This window comes from Ranitomeya imitator, chromosome 1 (genome assembly GCF_032444005.1).
Source record: "Ranitomeya imitator isolate aRanImi1 chromosome 1, aRanImi1.pri, whole genome shotgun sequence".
NCBI lineage: Eukaryota > Metazoa > Chordata > Amphibia > Anura > Dendrobatidae > Ranitomeya > Ranitomeya imitator.
In genome coordinates, this window is record NC_091282.1 from 295,609,229 (window position 1) to 295,626,226 (window position 16,998).

Consider the following 16,998-nt stretch of genomic DNA (forward strand, 5'->3'; position numbering starts at 1 on the left):
TGAACCCCCAAGTGTTTCACTACAGTTTATAACGCAGAGCCGTGAAAATAAAAAATCTTTTTGTTTTCCCACAAAAATTATTTTTTAGCCCCCAGTTTTGTATTTTCCCAAGGGTAACAGGAGAAATTGGTCCACAAAAGTTGTTGTCCAATTTGTCCTGAGTACGCTGATACCCCATATGTTGGGGTAAACCCCTGTTTGGGCACACAGGAGAGCTCGGAAGGGAAAGAGCACTGTTTTACTTTTTCAACGCAGAATTGGCTGGAATTGAGATCGGACGCCATGTCGTGTTTGGAGAGCCCCTGATGTGCCGAAACAGTGGAAACCCCCCAATTATAACTGAAACCCTAATCTAAACACACCCCTAACCCTAATTCCAACGGTAACCCTAACCACACCTCTAACCCTGACACACCACTAACCCTAATCCCAACCCTATTCCCAACTGTAAATGTAATCTAAACCCTAACTTTAGCCCCAACCCTAACTGTGCCCCAACCCTAACCCTAGCCCTAACCCTAGCCCTAACCCTAGCCCTAACCCTAGCCCTAACCCTAGCCCTAACCCTAGCCCTAACCCTAGCCCTAACCCTAGCCCTAACCCTAGCCCTAACCCTAGCCCTAACCCTAGCCCTAACCCTAGCCCTAACCCTAGCCCTAACCCTAGCCCTAACCCTAGCCCTAACCCTAGCCCTAACCCTAGCCCTAACCCTAGCCCTAACCCTAGCCCTAACCCTAGCCCTAACCCTAATCCTAGCCCTAACCCTAGCCCTAATGGGAAAATGGAAATAAATACATTTTTTTTTATTTTTCCCTAACTAAGGGGGTGATGAAGGGGGGTTTGATTTACTTTTATAGCGGGTTTTTTAGCGGATTTTTATGATTGGCAGCCGTAACACACTGAAAGACCCTTTTTATTGCAAAAAATATTTTTTGCAATACCACATTTTGAGAGCTATAATTTTTCCATATTTTGGTCCACAGAGTCATGTGAGGTCTTGTTTTTTGCGGGACGAGTTGACGTTTTTATTGAAAACATTTTCGGGCACGTGACTTTTTTTATCGCTTTTTATTCCGATTTTTGTGAGGAAGAATGACCAAAAGCCAGCTATTCATGAATTTCTATTGGGGGAGGCGTTTATACCGTTCCGCGTTTGGTAAAATTGATAAATCAGTTTTATTCTTCGGGTCAGTACGATTACAGCGATACCTCATTTATATCATTTTTTTATGGTTTGGTGCTTTTATACGATAAAAACTATTTTACAGAAAAAATAATTATTTTTGCATCGCTTTATTCTCAGGACTATAACTTTTTTATTTTTTTGCTGATGATGCTGTATGGCGGCTCTTTTTTTGCGGGACAATATGACGCTTTCAGCGGTACCATGGTTATTTATATCTGTCCTTTTGATCGCGTGTTATTCCACTTTTTGTTCGGCGGTATGATAATAAAGCGTTGTTTTTTGCCTCGTTTTTTTTTTTTTTCTTACGGTGTTTACTGAAGGGGTTAACTAGTGGGACAGTTTTATAGGTCGGGTCGTTACGGACGCGGCGATACTAAATATGTGTACTTTTATTGGTTTTTTTTTTTATTTAGATGAAGAAATGTATTTATGGGAATAATATATTTTTTTTTTTTTCATTATTTTGGAATATTTTTTTTTATTTTTTTTACACATGTGGAAAATTTTTTTTTTACTTTGTCCCAGGGGGGGACATCACAGATCAGTGATCTGACAGTTTGCACAGCACTCTGTCAGATCACTGATCTGACATGCAGCGCTGCAGGCTTCACAGTGCCTGCTCTGAGCAGGCTCTGTGAAGCCACCTCCCTCCCTGCAGGACCCGGATCCGCGGCCATCTTGGATCCGGGGCTCGAGCAGGGAGGGAGGTGAGGAGACCCTCGCAGCAACGCGATCACATCGCGTTGCTGCGGGGGGCTCAGGGAAGCCCGCAGGGAGCCCCCTCCCTGCGCGGTGCTTCCCTGCACCGCCGGCACATCGCGATCATCTTTGATCGCGGTGTGCCAGGGGTTAATGTGCCGGGGGCGGTCCGTGACCGCTCCTGGCACATAGTGCCGGATGTCAGCTGCGATAAGCAGCTGACACCCGGCCGCGATCGGCGGCGCTCCCCCCGTGAGCGCTGCCGATCGCTATGACGTACTATCCCGTCCAGGGTCAGATAAGCCCAGGGCACCTCGACGGGATAGTACGTCTAAGGTCACAGAGGGGTTAAGCATGGTCTTCAGGGTCTTGTTAAAGCTCTCGACCAACCCGTCGGTTTGTGGATGGTACACTGACGTACGCAACTGTTTAATTTGGAGCAATTTACAAAGCTCCCTCGTCACTTTAGACATAAAAGGGGTACCCTGATCTGTAAGGATCTCCTTGGGAAGCCCAAGGCGACAAAACATGGCAAACAGTTCACGGGCTATTAGTTTAGCCGAAGTGTGCCGGAGCGGTATCGCCTCTGGATACCGGGTAGCGTAGTCTACGACTACTAATATGTGCTGGTGGCCCCGGGCGGATTTTATTATCGGTCCCACCAGATCCATCGCTATCCGCTCAAACGGTACTTCTATGATGGGCAGAGGCACTAATGGACTCCGGTAGTTCGTGGTGGGTGAGGTTAGTTGACACTCAGGACATGTGTCACAGTACTTTGTAACCTCAGCGTAGACACCAGGCCAAAAAAACCTCTGTAATATGCGCTCTAACGTCTTTTTGGCCCCCAAGTGCCCCCCCAACATGTGAGTGTGAGCCATGTCGAGCACCACCCGACGATAGGGTTGGGGCACTACCAGTTGTTCCACCACCTCATCCCAGATTTTATCAACCCTGTACAGTAACTCCTGGTTGACCGTCATCCGGGGAAAGTCCTTTTCTGCACCAGGTTGTTGTGCCACCCCATTCACCTCGATCACTCTTTCCCTTGCCCGGGTCAGAGTGGGATCCTGGAGCTGGGCAGTCCCAAACTTACCAGGTGACACCTCCAGCTCAGGGATTGGTGGATTCTCTTCCACTTCTCCTGCCAACACCTCTAGGGGAAACCTATCGGGATTACACACTGTCCCTATCGTGGCGACCCCTATGGCAGGTGTCCCTGACTCGGGATCTTCGGGTTCTGCACCCGGAATGCTTTTTACCCTGAGAGGGTTAACTCTGGTCTCCCAGAGGGACCAGAACAACGGCAAGTCTCTACCCATCACAGTCCCATACGGAAGAGTCTTTACCACTCCCACCACATGTTTTATATCTCCACATGGGGTGGAGAATGTGACCTCCGCAGTCGGTTACTCTTGGAGGTCCCCATGTATGCACACTACCCCCACCTTTCGTCCATTAGGACTGTCCCCAGCAACCAGGGACCCATGTACCAGGGTCACCAAGCTCCCCGAGTCCAAGAGAGCATCTGTCTGGTACCTGTTAACGAGCACTCTGCACAGCTGAGGTTCGGTACTGGCAGGTTCTGTAGTGGCAATGCAGACTGGCTGGGTATACATAGACACGCGGCAGGTATACCCGCAGTCCATGGGTTCCGTTGTTAGGGGGCAATTAGCAACCACATGTCCAGGTTCTTGGCACCGCCAACACGTAATGACTGTGGCACGAGGTAACCTTGGAGCCAGTTTAGGGGACACAGGTCTGTGTTCACTCTCTTTCCGAGACAACCCCTCAGCACGGACTCGGTCTGGTTTTGTCCCAGTGGAGGGTCGTGGACTTGGAGCTGGCGGAGCCTTACGTGACAGCCGAAGTGGAGCAGTGTCCCGTATAAAGTCCTGGGTGGCCTTATATCGCTCTATCAGACCTACAACCTGGTCTAGGGTACCCGGGTCCCCTTGACCCACCCAACGCTGTATGGCTGCTGGCAGAGCCCTCACCAGTCGGTCGACCACCACCCTCTCCACTATCTGACTTGTGGTTAAAGTCTCAGGTTGGAGCCACCGTTTCACAAGCTGCAATAAGTCAAAAATCTGAGACCGGGCAGGCTGGGCTTCCACAAAAGTCCAAGAAAACACCCGTTGAGCTCTCACATAAGTATTAACCCCCAGTCGGGCAAGGATCTCACCTTTTAGCTTGGAATAGTCCTGGGCATCCTCCCGACTGAGGTCAAAGTAGACCTTTAGCGCATCACCCCTCAAGAACGGAGCCACAACTTCGGCCCACTGTGCTGCTGGCAGATTTTCCCGCTCTGCCGTGCGCTCATAGACGATGAGGAAAGCTTCCACGTCATCTTCCGGACTCAATTTCCTCAAAGCGGAGCGGACCTTGTCTCGGGCATCGCGACGTTACGGGGTCGGTGCTGGAGGTGCCTCACGCAGGGCTGTAATTTGCTGCAGCAACAGGTTTAGTTTGTTGCTGTTGTTGCTGTGTGAGGACCAGCTGCCTCAGGATCTCCTCCATTTTGTCTGTAGGCCGGAGTTGCAATGTAGCAGGCTTAATAACAGACATGCAAATGGCGTTGGGGTATGCCTTAATTCACACTGCTCCGCATTCTCCAACCATATGTGATGCAGCGATGTCCTTGCTGTGCAGTGAATAGGCAGTGACCCATATAAAGTTCAAATAAAGTCTTGTTTATTTTGTAGCATACTCACAAACCAAAAACATAAGCAACAAGTCCTTCAGTATGCAGCCGGGAAAAGTAAAGACAGTCCACAATCCGTTGCCGTGGACGTATTACACCACTGTGTACGCTGGGGTGTCAGGCTTTTAGGCTCTGCCTGGCCCGTGTTGCTCCACACGGAAGGAGCTCCTCATAAGCCTCCTGCTAGGTCTGACTCCCAGACCAGACTGACCCACCCAAACTCTCTTGCAGGGTTTTTTTTTCTTTCCTCCAGAATCTATGGCCATGGGCCACTATAAGATCTGGGCTGGAGGAAACGGACCGGCCCCACTACCTTCCTGCAGTCCGTTTCAAAATAAAAGCCCATACCGGGTTTTCCTGAATAATTTCTGGGACAAATAACTTGACCCAGTTCACACTCACTTTTATTCTTCCCTGTGTCTCACAGGCAACCTGCTGTGAGCACAGGGCACTCCAGCGGATCTAATATGCTTCTAAGCACATCCTGGGGGATACATAGCGACCCTCGCATATGACACCGGTCACTGCCTCACAACAGAAATATTAATAGGGATAAATATATCCTATAGCAAGTATCCCATATATAGTAGATCTACATGGCCACTACATATTACCTAACACAAGTAAGCATGATCACATATTACACCATAAGTCTTGCCCTAAATAGGCACCAATCGGCTAGATCTCATGAAACATGCTCAAAAATAGATATCTCAATTACCTGCGGCCATTGGCAATATACTACGTGGGCTGCGCAATATACTACGTGGGCTGCGCAATATACTACGTGGACATGCATATTCTAGAATACCCGATGCGTTAGAATTGGGCCACCATCTAGTAGTTTTATAATTGTGAAGAGGATCATTTTTTATAGAGGAATTGTCTTGGTGGTATACATTGTACATAATGGTAGTAAGCCACATTGCAGTTTAAATAACTGACTGTAATCTTAAGATTTAATGTTTTCTTCCAGTTGTGAATAGAATTGACCAGCAGCATGAGATGAGTGGGCGGTCCTACTCAGCTCCACCACTGATGACTCAAGGTACCTTCACACTGAGCGACTTTAGAACGATAGCGATCCGTGACGTTGCAGCGTCCTGAATAGCGATATCGTTGTGTTTGACACGCAGCAGCAATCAGGATCCTGCTGTGAGATCGCTGGTCGGAGCCAGAACTTTATTTCATCGCTGGATCACTCGCTGACATTGCTGGATCGGCGTGTGTGACACCGATTCAGCGATGTCTTCACTTGTAACCAGGGTAAACATCAGGCTACTAAGCGCAGGGCCGCTTCCCTGCACTGTGTCAGCGCCGGCCGGCCGTAAAGCAGAGCACAGCGGTGACGTTACCGCTCTGCTTTACGGCCGGCTCTTACACAGTGCAGGGAAGCTGAAGGCGGGGGACGCGACAGACACCGGAATGTAAGTATGTAGTGTTTTTGTTTTTTTATATTTACAATGGTAACCAGGGTAAATATCGGGTTACTAAGTGCGGCCCTGCGCTTAGTAACCCGATGTTTACCCTGGTTACCAGGGGACTTCGGCATCGTTGGTCGCTGGAGAGCTGTCTGTGTGACAGCTCTCCAGCGACCACACAACGACGAAACAGCGACGCAGCGATCGGCATCGTTGTCTATATCGCTGCAGCGTCGCTTAATGTGACGGTACCTTTAGTATCTGCTCTGGCGGTGGCCGAGAGTGGGACACAATAGCCCTGCACATTGTTAGTGGCTGCTGCCAAGTACTGCTGTTTATCTCCCATGCACTTTAATTTGGTTGCTGCCGCAGCAGTTACCATCTGCTTGTTCGGCATTGTGGGGGTTAAGAGAGTTGTTTGGTGTCATTCCAATACCCCTCTCCCCCCGCAAATCTCATATTGAAGACCAATTCTAAGTATAGGTAATATGTTTTAGTCCCAGGCAACCTCTATAAAACATGCCCTGCATGCTCAGGACATCTGCTTGGGGCACATGGATATGTTGCCTTTGGCAACAACAGTTTCTGAGTTATTCAGCAGAGAATAATTTTCTAATAAGTTATTTAAAAAAAAAAAAAAAGCCCTCATGAATGTTTCATATGGTTTGCTTCTTGCGGGGGAAAAAAGCCTTTTCCATTCAATTGCTATTATTTAAATCTAAATTTCATGTTGTGGTCACTGCCCCCAGTTTTCCTATATTTTTTCCGCTGATTTTGCTGACTACAGCACTAACCACATTCTGAGGAAGAGAAAAACTAAACCATTTTCCTGTCCTTCTTGTGATTGTTGCCAAAGCAAGAGTCTCTTTACCAAAAAATACATATATATTGCAGAAATTCCTATATGTAAAATGGAAGTTTTTAGTGGCTATAAGTCACATTCTCCAATATCTGTTTGTTAACCCCTTCAAGCCGCAGCCCTTTTTCTTTTTTGTGTTTTCGTTTTTCACTCCCCTTCTTCCCAGAGCCATAACTTTTTTAATTTTCCATCAATATGGCCATGTGAGGGCTTGTTTTGAGCTGGATGAGTTGTACTTTTAAACGACCCCATTGGTTTTACCATGTCGTGTACTAGAAAACGGGAAAAAAAATTCCAAGTGTGGTGAAATTGCAAAAAAAAAAAAGTGCAATCCCACACTTGTTTTTTGTTTGGCTTTTTTGCTAAGTTTTTGACGTTTTTCATGATACCGTTTCGCTGCAGATACGTTTTGATCACCCATTATTGCTTTTGACTGCAATGTCATGGCGACCAAAAACCGTAATTCTAGCATTTTGAATTTTCTCACTCCGCCATTTAGTGATCAGGTTAATCAGTTTTCTTCTTATTGTTAGATCCGGCGATTCTGAACGCGGCAATACCAAATTGTAGGTTTTTTATCTTATTGTATTCTATTTTGAATTGGGTGAAAGGGGGGTGATCTAAAAAAAAAAAAAAAAAATTTTATATATTATATATATATATATATATATATATATATATATATATATATATATATATATATATATATATATTATCTACTATATAATTGTCTAAGAGTCACTTCCGTCTTTGTCCTTCTGTCACGGATATTCATTGGTCGCGGCCTCTGTCTGTCATGGAATCCAAGTCGCTGACTGGTCTCGCCAGCTGCCTGTCATGGCTGCCACGACCAATCAGCGACGGCCACAGTCCGATTAGTCCCTCCCTACTCCCCTGCAGTCAGTGCCCGGTGCCCGCTCCATACTCCCCGCAGTCACCGCTCACACAGGGTTAATGCCAGCGGTAACGGACCGCGTTATGCCGCGGGTAACTCACTCCGTTACCGCCGCTATTAACCCTGTGTGACCAACTTTTTACTATTGATGCTGCCTATCTAAAGGATAAATAATTTAAAAAAATAAAAAATCATTATATACTCACCTTCCGCCGCCTTTCCTGCTAATCGCGACACTCCGGTATCCGCTCCATGCAAGCGGCAGGTTCCGGTGGCAAGGATGATATGCGACAAGGATCTGCCATGACGTCATGTGACCGCGACCTCATCACAGGTCTCCTGCGCGAGAAGGACCTGCCATGACGTCACGGTCATGTGACCGCGACGTTATCACGGGTCCTGCGCTACTGCCCTGGGACCGGAAGCTGCCGAGTGCACCGCACACAGGCGACATGACTACACGGGCTCCCTCGGAAGGTGAGTATATGTTTATTTTTTAACCTGTGACATACGTGGCTGGGCAATATGCTACGTGACTGGCCAATATGCTACGTGGCTCTGTGCTGTATACTATGTCACTGGGCAATATACTACGTGGCTGGGCACGTGACGTCATGGCAGGTCCTTGTCGCATACCATCCTTGCCACCGGAACCTGCCGCTTGCATGGAGCGGTTACCGGAGCATCGCGAGGAGCTGGAAAGGCGGCGGAAGGTGAGTATATAATGATTTTTTATTTTTTTAATTATTTTTAACTTTAGATCCTTTTACTATTGACGCTGCATAGGCAGCATCAATAGTAAAAAGTTGGTCACGCAGGGTTAATAGCGGCGGTAATGGAGTGAGTTAATGCGGTCCGTTACCGCTGGCATTAACCCTGTGTGAGCGGTGACTGCGGGGAGTATGGAGCGGGCGCCGGGCACTGACTGCAGGGGAGTAGGGAGGGACTAATCGGACTGTGGCTATCGCTGATTGTTTGTGGCAGCCATGACAGGCAGCTGGCGAGACCAATCAGCGACTTGGATTCCATGACAGACAGAGGCCGCGACCAATGAATATCCGTGACAGAAAGACAGACAGAAAGACGGAAGTGACCCTTAGACACACACACACTCACTATATAATTGTCTATCTATCTATCTATCTATCTATCTAATATATAAAGCTGTATGTGTGTGTGTGTGTATGTCCGGGATTGGCATCTGAACCGTCGCAGCTACAGCCACAAAATTTTGCACAGTCACACGTCTGGACCCCGAGAGCGTCATAGGCTATGTTGTGAGGTGAAATTTTAACCCCGCGCTTTCCAATTCACCAAACAATTTTGCCCCTATCTACATAATGGGGGAAAAAGTGAAATGAAAAGTGCTGGAGGCAAATTGACAGCTGCCAGATGTGAACAAGGGGGACTTAAAGAATGAGAACGATGGTGCCAAAGAGTATATACCGTACAGTTGCTAAGGTGGGGCCCCGACATGGGATACTCGCCACACACGGGGATATGAACACACACACAAAATGCGCCACACACTACCACGTGCTTGAACACATATACCACCCTCAGCACACATTTCACCACACATACACCAACCTCGCCACATAAAAGTCGAAACACAAAAGTCGCCGCTCAAAACTCGCCACGCGCAAAACTCGCCACATGCAAAACTAGGCTCACGCAAAACTTGCACCCGCGGAAAAATTGCCACATGCACAAAAGTTGCAACACATGCAAAAGTTGCCTCAAACAAAACTTGCACATATTCAAAAGGCACCACACATAAAACTCGCCACACGCAAAACTCGCCATGCACAAAACTTGCTGCACACAACTTGCTACACTAACCTGTCACATGCAACTCGACACACAAAAAGTTGCTACACGCATGTTGCCACACAAAACTCATCTCACAAAAGTCGCTACATGCATGTCGCCACATGCAACTCAACACACACAACTTGACAAACGAAACTCGCCCTAAAACACACACAAGTCTGGTATTATCCTTCAAAAATAAAAATCTGATTAATAAGCAGACAAACTACAAGAGCAACAAATGTACCATATAGGAAATACGCCAGCTGTCGGTCACATGACCTGTCTATTATGTGTATGTGTGAGCTAATATATACTGCCAGGGGGAGGGCTTCCTGTTGGCTGGGGATTTATCAGGCTGCCAATTTAGCTTACAAATACTGAGGTAAAAATACTGACCAAATAACGTGTGAACGAGGTCTAATACAGGAGGTGTTGACATACAGATATATACTATGTACAGGGGAGATAACATACAGATATATACTATATACAGGGGAAATGACACAAGTATATACTATATACAGGAGGAGATGACATACAGGTATATACTATATACAGGGGAGACAACACACAGCAGGTATATAATATATACAGGAGATGACATACAGGTGTATACTATATATAAGGGAGATGACAAACCTGTATATACTGAGGTGAAAATGAGAGGTGTGAGGTGAAAATGAAAAGGTGAGAGTGCAAAATGAGAGGACTGAGGGAAAATAGTGGAGTGATCAGAAAATGACAGATGTGAGGTCGAAATGACAAGTGTTAGGGGGAATGAGAGGTGTGAGGGAGAAAATGAGAGATGTGAGGGGGAAAATAAGAGAAGTGAGGTGCTATAACTAAACACAGATATTTACTATGCCCAGGCAACGCCGGGCTCTTCAGCTAGTATATATACACACACACACACACCCCCCGATTCTAGAGCATCGGGTATTCTAGAATATGCATGACCATGTAGCGTATTGCCCAGCCACGTAGCTTATTGCCCAGCTACGTAGTATATTGCCCAGCCACGTATGTAACAGGTTAAAAAATAAACATATACTCACCTTCCGAGGGCCAGTTGTAGTCCTGGCGCCTGTGTGCGGTGCACCCGGCAGCTTCCGGTCCCAGGGTTGGTATGAGCGCACGACCTGTGATGACGGTCCTTCTTGCATAGCATCCTTACCACCGGAACCTGCCGCTTGCACTGCCGAGGACAGGACGCCACATCGGAGGGTGAGAATAACCTCTTTTTTTTATTATTCTTATTTGTAACAGATCTTTTTACTATTGATGCTGCATACACAGCATCAATAGTAAAAAGTTGGTCACACAGGGTTAATAGCTGCGTAACCGGAGTGCGTTACACCGCGCTCTGGTAACGCTGGCATTAACCCTGTGTGAGGGCTGACTGTAGGAGAGTATGGAGCGGGCACTGACTGCGGGGAGGAAAGAGCGACCATATTGCCGCCGGACTGTGGCCGTCGCTGATTGGTCTTGGCAGCCATGACAGGCAGCTGGCGAGACCAATCAGCGACTTGAATTCCATGACAGTCAGAGGCCGCGACCAATGAATATCCGGGACAGACAGAAAGACGGACGCGACCCTTAGACAATTATAATGTATGTATGTATGTATATATATATATATATATATATATATATATATATATATTAGATGGCAGCCCGATTCTAAAGAATCGGGAGTCTAGAATCCATATATACTTTATTTATTCAAATGTAAGAATAATACAATTAATAAATAATAGTAAGAAAGAACAAAAAATGGCTGCACTCACCAGCTCTTGACAATTCTTGTTATTTAAGAAATTGCTGGGCAATAATGGACAATGTCCTTATGTGGCAAATAATAGAGCAATATACCCAATGTGGCAAAGAAGAGGTTAATAAACGGCAGTCTCTCAGTATAACAGTCAGTGAATAATAGGCAGTATATGGAGAAAACACCAAACAAAAGTTCAAAATTGGTGTGAAAATGTCACTGAACCACTTCACAACTAAATATATATAGTTTTGGTAAATGGTATTATCATTTTTTTGACGAAATTCGGCAGGAGCTTGAAGAGCAACGTCACTGGGCCCGCCTCCACGCAGTAGAAACTTGCTGTGAGGTAAAAATTCAAAAATCACACCAAAATGGCGGGCGGAGTGTGTCACAGTACGGTACGTTTCTGATTGGTCGCTTGCAGCAGGCGGCAACCAATCAGACACTGGACACTGTTGACGTCACTTATCTCCGGACATTAGCTCCGGACATTAGCTCCGGACATTAGCTCCGGACAGGAAGTTGGCACAAATTGCAGGAAGTAGTATTCTAGGCAATTATATATATATATATATATATATATATATATATATATATATATATATATATATATGTATATGTATATGTATATGTATATATATATATATATATATATATATATATATATATATGTGTATATATATATATATATATTATTATTTTTTTTTTTTTTTTTTTTTTAAACCTTTTTTTCTTACTTTTGCCATGCTTTAATAGCCTCCATGGGGGGCTAGAAGCTGGCATAGCCTGATCGGCTCAGCTACATAGGAGCAAAGCTCAGATCGCTCCTATGTAGTAGATTTACAGCATTGCTATGAGCGCCGACCACAGGGTGGCGCTCACAGCAATCTAGCATCGACAACCATAGAGGTCTGTGTTATGCCAACACACTGATGACCCCCGATCACGTGACAGGGGTCAGTGGTGCACGCATTTCTGGCCCTATGGCCAGAAACTCTTGTTAAATGCTGCTGTCAGTTTCACAGCGGCATATAACTAGTTAATAGCGGCGGGTGAATCGCGGTTCCACCCGCCACTATTGCGGGCACATGTCAGCTGTTCAAAACAGCTGACTTGTCCCGGCTTTGATGTGGGCTCAGCGCCGGAGCCCACACCAGAGGGGGAGACCCGACATGCGCTGTACGGTGCATGTTGTGAAGTGGTATGTAATCTTGAATGGAGCAAAATGTGTAAGCACACCTCAACTGCTTTAAAGGGGTATTCCCATCTCAACAATCCCATCCCTATGTGTAGTAGTAGTAATAATATAATAGCAAATACCTCCTATTAGAAATGTAGTATAGTTCTTCTGATTATGACAGTATTTAATAAACCCTTTAAAAGACTTGAAGCTGCGATCATCCAATCGCTTGTGTTGTACATAGCAGAGATCACGATCTATGAACGTCACAAGCCGATGTTCACAGGAGATTCATAATGACAGGCTCTGGGGTCATCAGCAGACCCTTGGCTGGCATGAGAACCCAGTGGCATCCCGTAATCTCATGACTGGGGCGCCGATGGTCAGAATGAATGACGCCCTTCTGGATGGCTCATGTTAAATCCTTCTGTCAGTGATTGACAGTGGGATTTAACTGGTTAACGGCCATGAATGGAGCTCTCCTCCACCTACGGCTGTTAAGACACATGATGACTGATTAAAACAGTCATCATGTGGGGGGAAAGATGTGGGCTTGGCATTCGAGCCCACATTAAAGGCAGGGAGATGGCTAACATTCCATTGGTCATTTTGTTGTCAGTGATTTAAATTCTACTTTTCTTTCTGCACAGGAACTAATGCGGCAAGGGGAAGCTTTGAAACGCTCAGAAAAAATGGTGGACAAAATGGAGCAAGATATGAAAACCAGTCAGCGCCATATCAATAGCATCAAGAGCATGTTCAGTGGGTTCACAAATTACTTTAGAGCCAAACCTGCAGAGACCCCACCTCAGAATGGAGCCTATGATTACAACGCAAGCAGCAAGTAAGGGAATGTGTCTAGTAAACATTTGTTAATCCAGCCTTAGGTTAAAGTAGAATACGTGGTGAGTTGTGGCTTGTGAATATCTGGTATTGCATATCCCGTAGGCACCATGGGTTCTGCCACTGTCACATTGTTAGTGCAAAGTATTTTGAGTTTTGTAATGCTGGGCAGTACTGCGGGCAGCATGCACCAGTTATATTTCCTCATGCTACCACTACACAATATGAATGGATTGCCCTAATAATTATGATCTGATTAAGTCTTATTACTAAACAAGGGGCTGTTTAGAGGTCTTTGATTAACCCCTTTACCCCCAAGGGTGGTTTGCACGTCAATGACCAGGCCAATTTTTACAATTCTGACCACTGTCCCTTTATGAGGTTATAACTCCGAAACGCTTCAACGGATCTTAGCGATTCTGAGAATGTTTTCTTGTAACATATTGTACTTCATGATAGTGCTAAAATTTCTTCGATATAACTTGCGTTTATTTGTGAAAAAAAACAGAAATTTGGCGAAAATTTTGAAAATTTCACAATTTTCCAACTTTGAATTTTTATTCTGTTAAACCAGAGAGTTATGTGACACAATATAGTTAATAAATAACATTTCCCACATGTCTACTTTACATCAGCACAATTTTTGAAACAAACTTTTTTTTTTCAAGGAAGTTATAAGGGTTAAAATTTGACCAGCAATTTCTCATTTTTACAACCAAATTTACAAAACCATTTTTTTTAGGGACCACCTCACATTTGAAGTCATTTTGAAGGGTCTATATGGCAGAAAATACCCAAAAGCGACACCATTCTAAAAACTGCACCCCTCAAGGTGCTCAAAACCACATTCAAGAAGTTTATTAACCCTTCAGGTGATTCACAGCAGCAGAAGCAACATGGAAGGAAAAAATTAACATTTTACTTTTTAGTCACAAAAATGATCTTTCAGCAATAATCTTTTTAATTTCCCAAGGGTAAAAAGAGAAAATGGACCTCAAAAGTTGTTGTCCAATTTATCCTGAGTACGCTGATACCCCACATGTGAGGGGGAACCACTTTTTGGGCGCATGGCAGGGCTCAGAAGGAAAGGAGCGCCGTTTGACTTTTTCAAGCTAAATTTGGCTGGAATTGAGATCGGACGCCATGTCGCGTTTGGCGACCCCCTGATGTGCCTAAACAGTGGAAACCCCCCACAAATGACCCCATTTTGGAAACTAGACCCCCTAAGGAACTTATCTAGATGTGTCATGAGCACTTTTATCCCCCAAGTGCTTCACGAAAGTTTATAACGCCCGGGCGTGAAAAAAAAAATTCCTATTTTTTCCACAAACATGATCGTTTAGTCCCCAATTTTTTATTTTCTCAAGGGTAAAAGGAGAAATTGGACCCCAAAAGTTGTTGTCCAATTTGTCCTGAGTACGCTGATACCCCATATGTGGGGGGGGGGACCACTGTTTGGGCGCATGGCAGGGCTCAGAAGGAAAGGAGCGCCGTTTGACTTTTTCAAGCTAACTTTGGCTGGAATTGAGATTGGACGCCATGTCGCGTTTGGCGACCCCCTGATGTGCCTAAACAGTGGAAACCCCCCACAAGTGACCCCATTTTGGAAACTAGACCCCCTAAGGAACTTATCTAGATGTGTCATGAGCACTTTTATCCCCCAAGTGCTTCACGAAAGTTTATAACGCCCGGGCGTGAAAAAAAAAAATTCCTATTTTTTTCCACAAACATGATCGTTTAGTCCCCAATTTTTTATTTTCTCGAGGGTAAAAGGAGAAATTGGACCCCAAAAGTTGTTGTCCAATTTGTCCTGAGTACGCTGATACCCCATATGTGGGGGGGGGACCACTGTTTGGGCGCATGGCAGGGCTCAGAAGGAAAGGAGCGCCGTTTGACTTTTTCAAGCTAACTTTGGCTGGAATTGAGATCGGACGCCATGTCGCGTTTGGAGAGCCCATGATGTGCCTAAACAGTGGAAACCCCCCACAAGTGACCCCATTTTGGAAACTAGACCCTCTAAGGAACTTATCTAGTTGTGTGGTGAGAATTTTGAACCCCCACGTGCTTCACTAAAGTATATAATGCCCAGGCGTGAAAATAAAAAATCCTATTTTTTCCTACAAAAATGATATTTTAGTCCCCAATTTTTAATTTTCCCAAGGGTACCAGGAGAAATTGGACCCCAAAAGTTGTTGTCCAATTTGTCCTGAGTACGCTGATACCCCATATGTGGGGAGGAACTACTGTTTGGGCACACGTTGGGGCTCGAAAGGGAAGTAGTGACGTTTTGGAATGCAGACTTTGATGGAATGTTCTGCTGGCATCATGTTCCATTTGCAGAGCCCCTGATGTGACTAAACAGTAGAAACCCCCCACAAGTGACCCCATTTTGGAAACTGTACCCCCTAAGGAACTTATCTAGGTGTTTGGTGAGAAATTTGAACCCCCACGTGCTTCACTAAAGTTTATAATGCCCAGGCGTGAAAATAAAAAATCCTATTTTTTCCCACAAAAATGATATTTTAGTCCCCAATTTTTAATTTTCCCAAAGGTAACAGGAGAAATTGGACATCAAAAGTTGTTGTCCAAATTGTCCTGATTACGCTGGTACGCCATATGTGGGAAAAAACTGTTTAGGCACACGTTGGGGCTCGAAAGGGAAGTTGTGACGTTTTGGAATGCAGAAATTGTCCGCGGTCGTCATGTTCAGTTTGCAGAGCCCCTGATGTGCCTAAACAGTAAAAAAAAACCACAAGTGACATCATTTTGGAACCTAGACCCCCCCCCCCCCCCCCAAGGAACTTATCTAGATGTGCCCCCTTTTTGGAACTAATGTACGCTTTCTTGTAAAGTAAATTAGTAGTGCATGGAGGTGTGGTACAATCTGAAGCAATCCTTCATACACAGGCCAGGTTTTTCGGGGCAGGTGTCGCATTGATAAATGGTGTCCTTGCGTATTCCCCTTTTGTAACACACTCGGCACCTTTTTTGCGGCTTACCTTTTCTGCCGGTTGGCGGGACCACCCCCGGAAAATGCTGGCCTGGTACGATACGAGCACCTTCAGTTCCGGAAGTACTGGGGCCCTCTCCTTCCGGAGTACCAAATATCAGGGCCTTAACCACTACCTCCTGGAACTGAAGGTACGACGTATCGGTGTGGCGTGCACATCGTAACAGCAGGAAAGCGTTGAGCATTGCCATTTGTACGATGTGGACGGCCAACTTTTTGTACCACACCTTGGCCTTTCTCAAAGCACTGTATGGTTGGAGGAGTTGATCAGAGAGATCAACCCCCCCCCATGCTTTTGTTGTAGCCCAGTACACAGTCCGGTTTGCAGACCTGTGTAGAGGTACCCCGTACAGTGCTGAGGGCTCTGCCATCACCATGTATGGTGGTCAAGAGAAGGACATCCCTTTTGTCCTTGTACTTGACCACCAGCAGGTGGTCGCTACATTGGGCCTTGCTCTCACCTTTTCTGAGCATCTGCCGAAGTAGCGTCTTTGGGAGGCCTCTCTGATTTTTGCGCACAGTACCGCAGGCTGCGGTACCTCGCGCAGAGAGGGATTTGTAGAGTGGGATGCTGGTATAAAAGTTATCAGTATAGAGGTGATAACCTTTATC

At 45.7% G+C, this 16,998-nt stretch overlaps 1 protein-coding gene across 2 annotated transcripts in view; it reads left to right on the forward strand.

Moving 5' to 3' along the window:
• SNAP29 (synaptosome associated protein 29) overlaps positions 1-16,998 on the forward strand; it is a 67,405-nt gene that overhangs the window by 8,786 nt on the left and 41,621 nt on the right. For both annotated transcript variants that reach the window (XM_069756763.1, XM_069756754.1), the window contains exon 3: positions 13,184-13,377. In XM_069756763.1, coding sequence (XP_069612864.1) covers positions 13,184-13,377 — 194 coding nt within the window. The remainder of the gene's footprint in view (positions 1-13,183; positions 13,378-16,998) is intronic.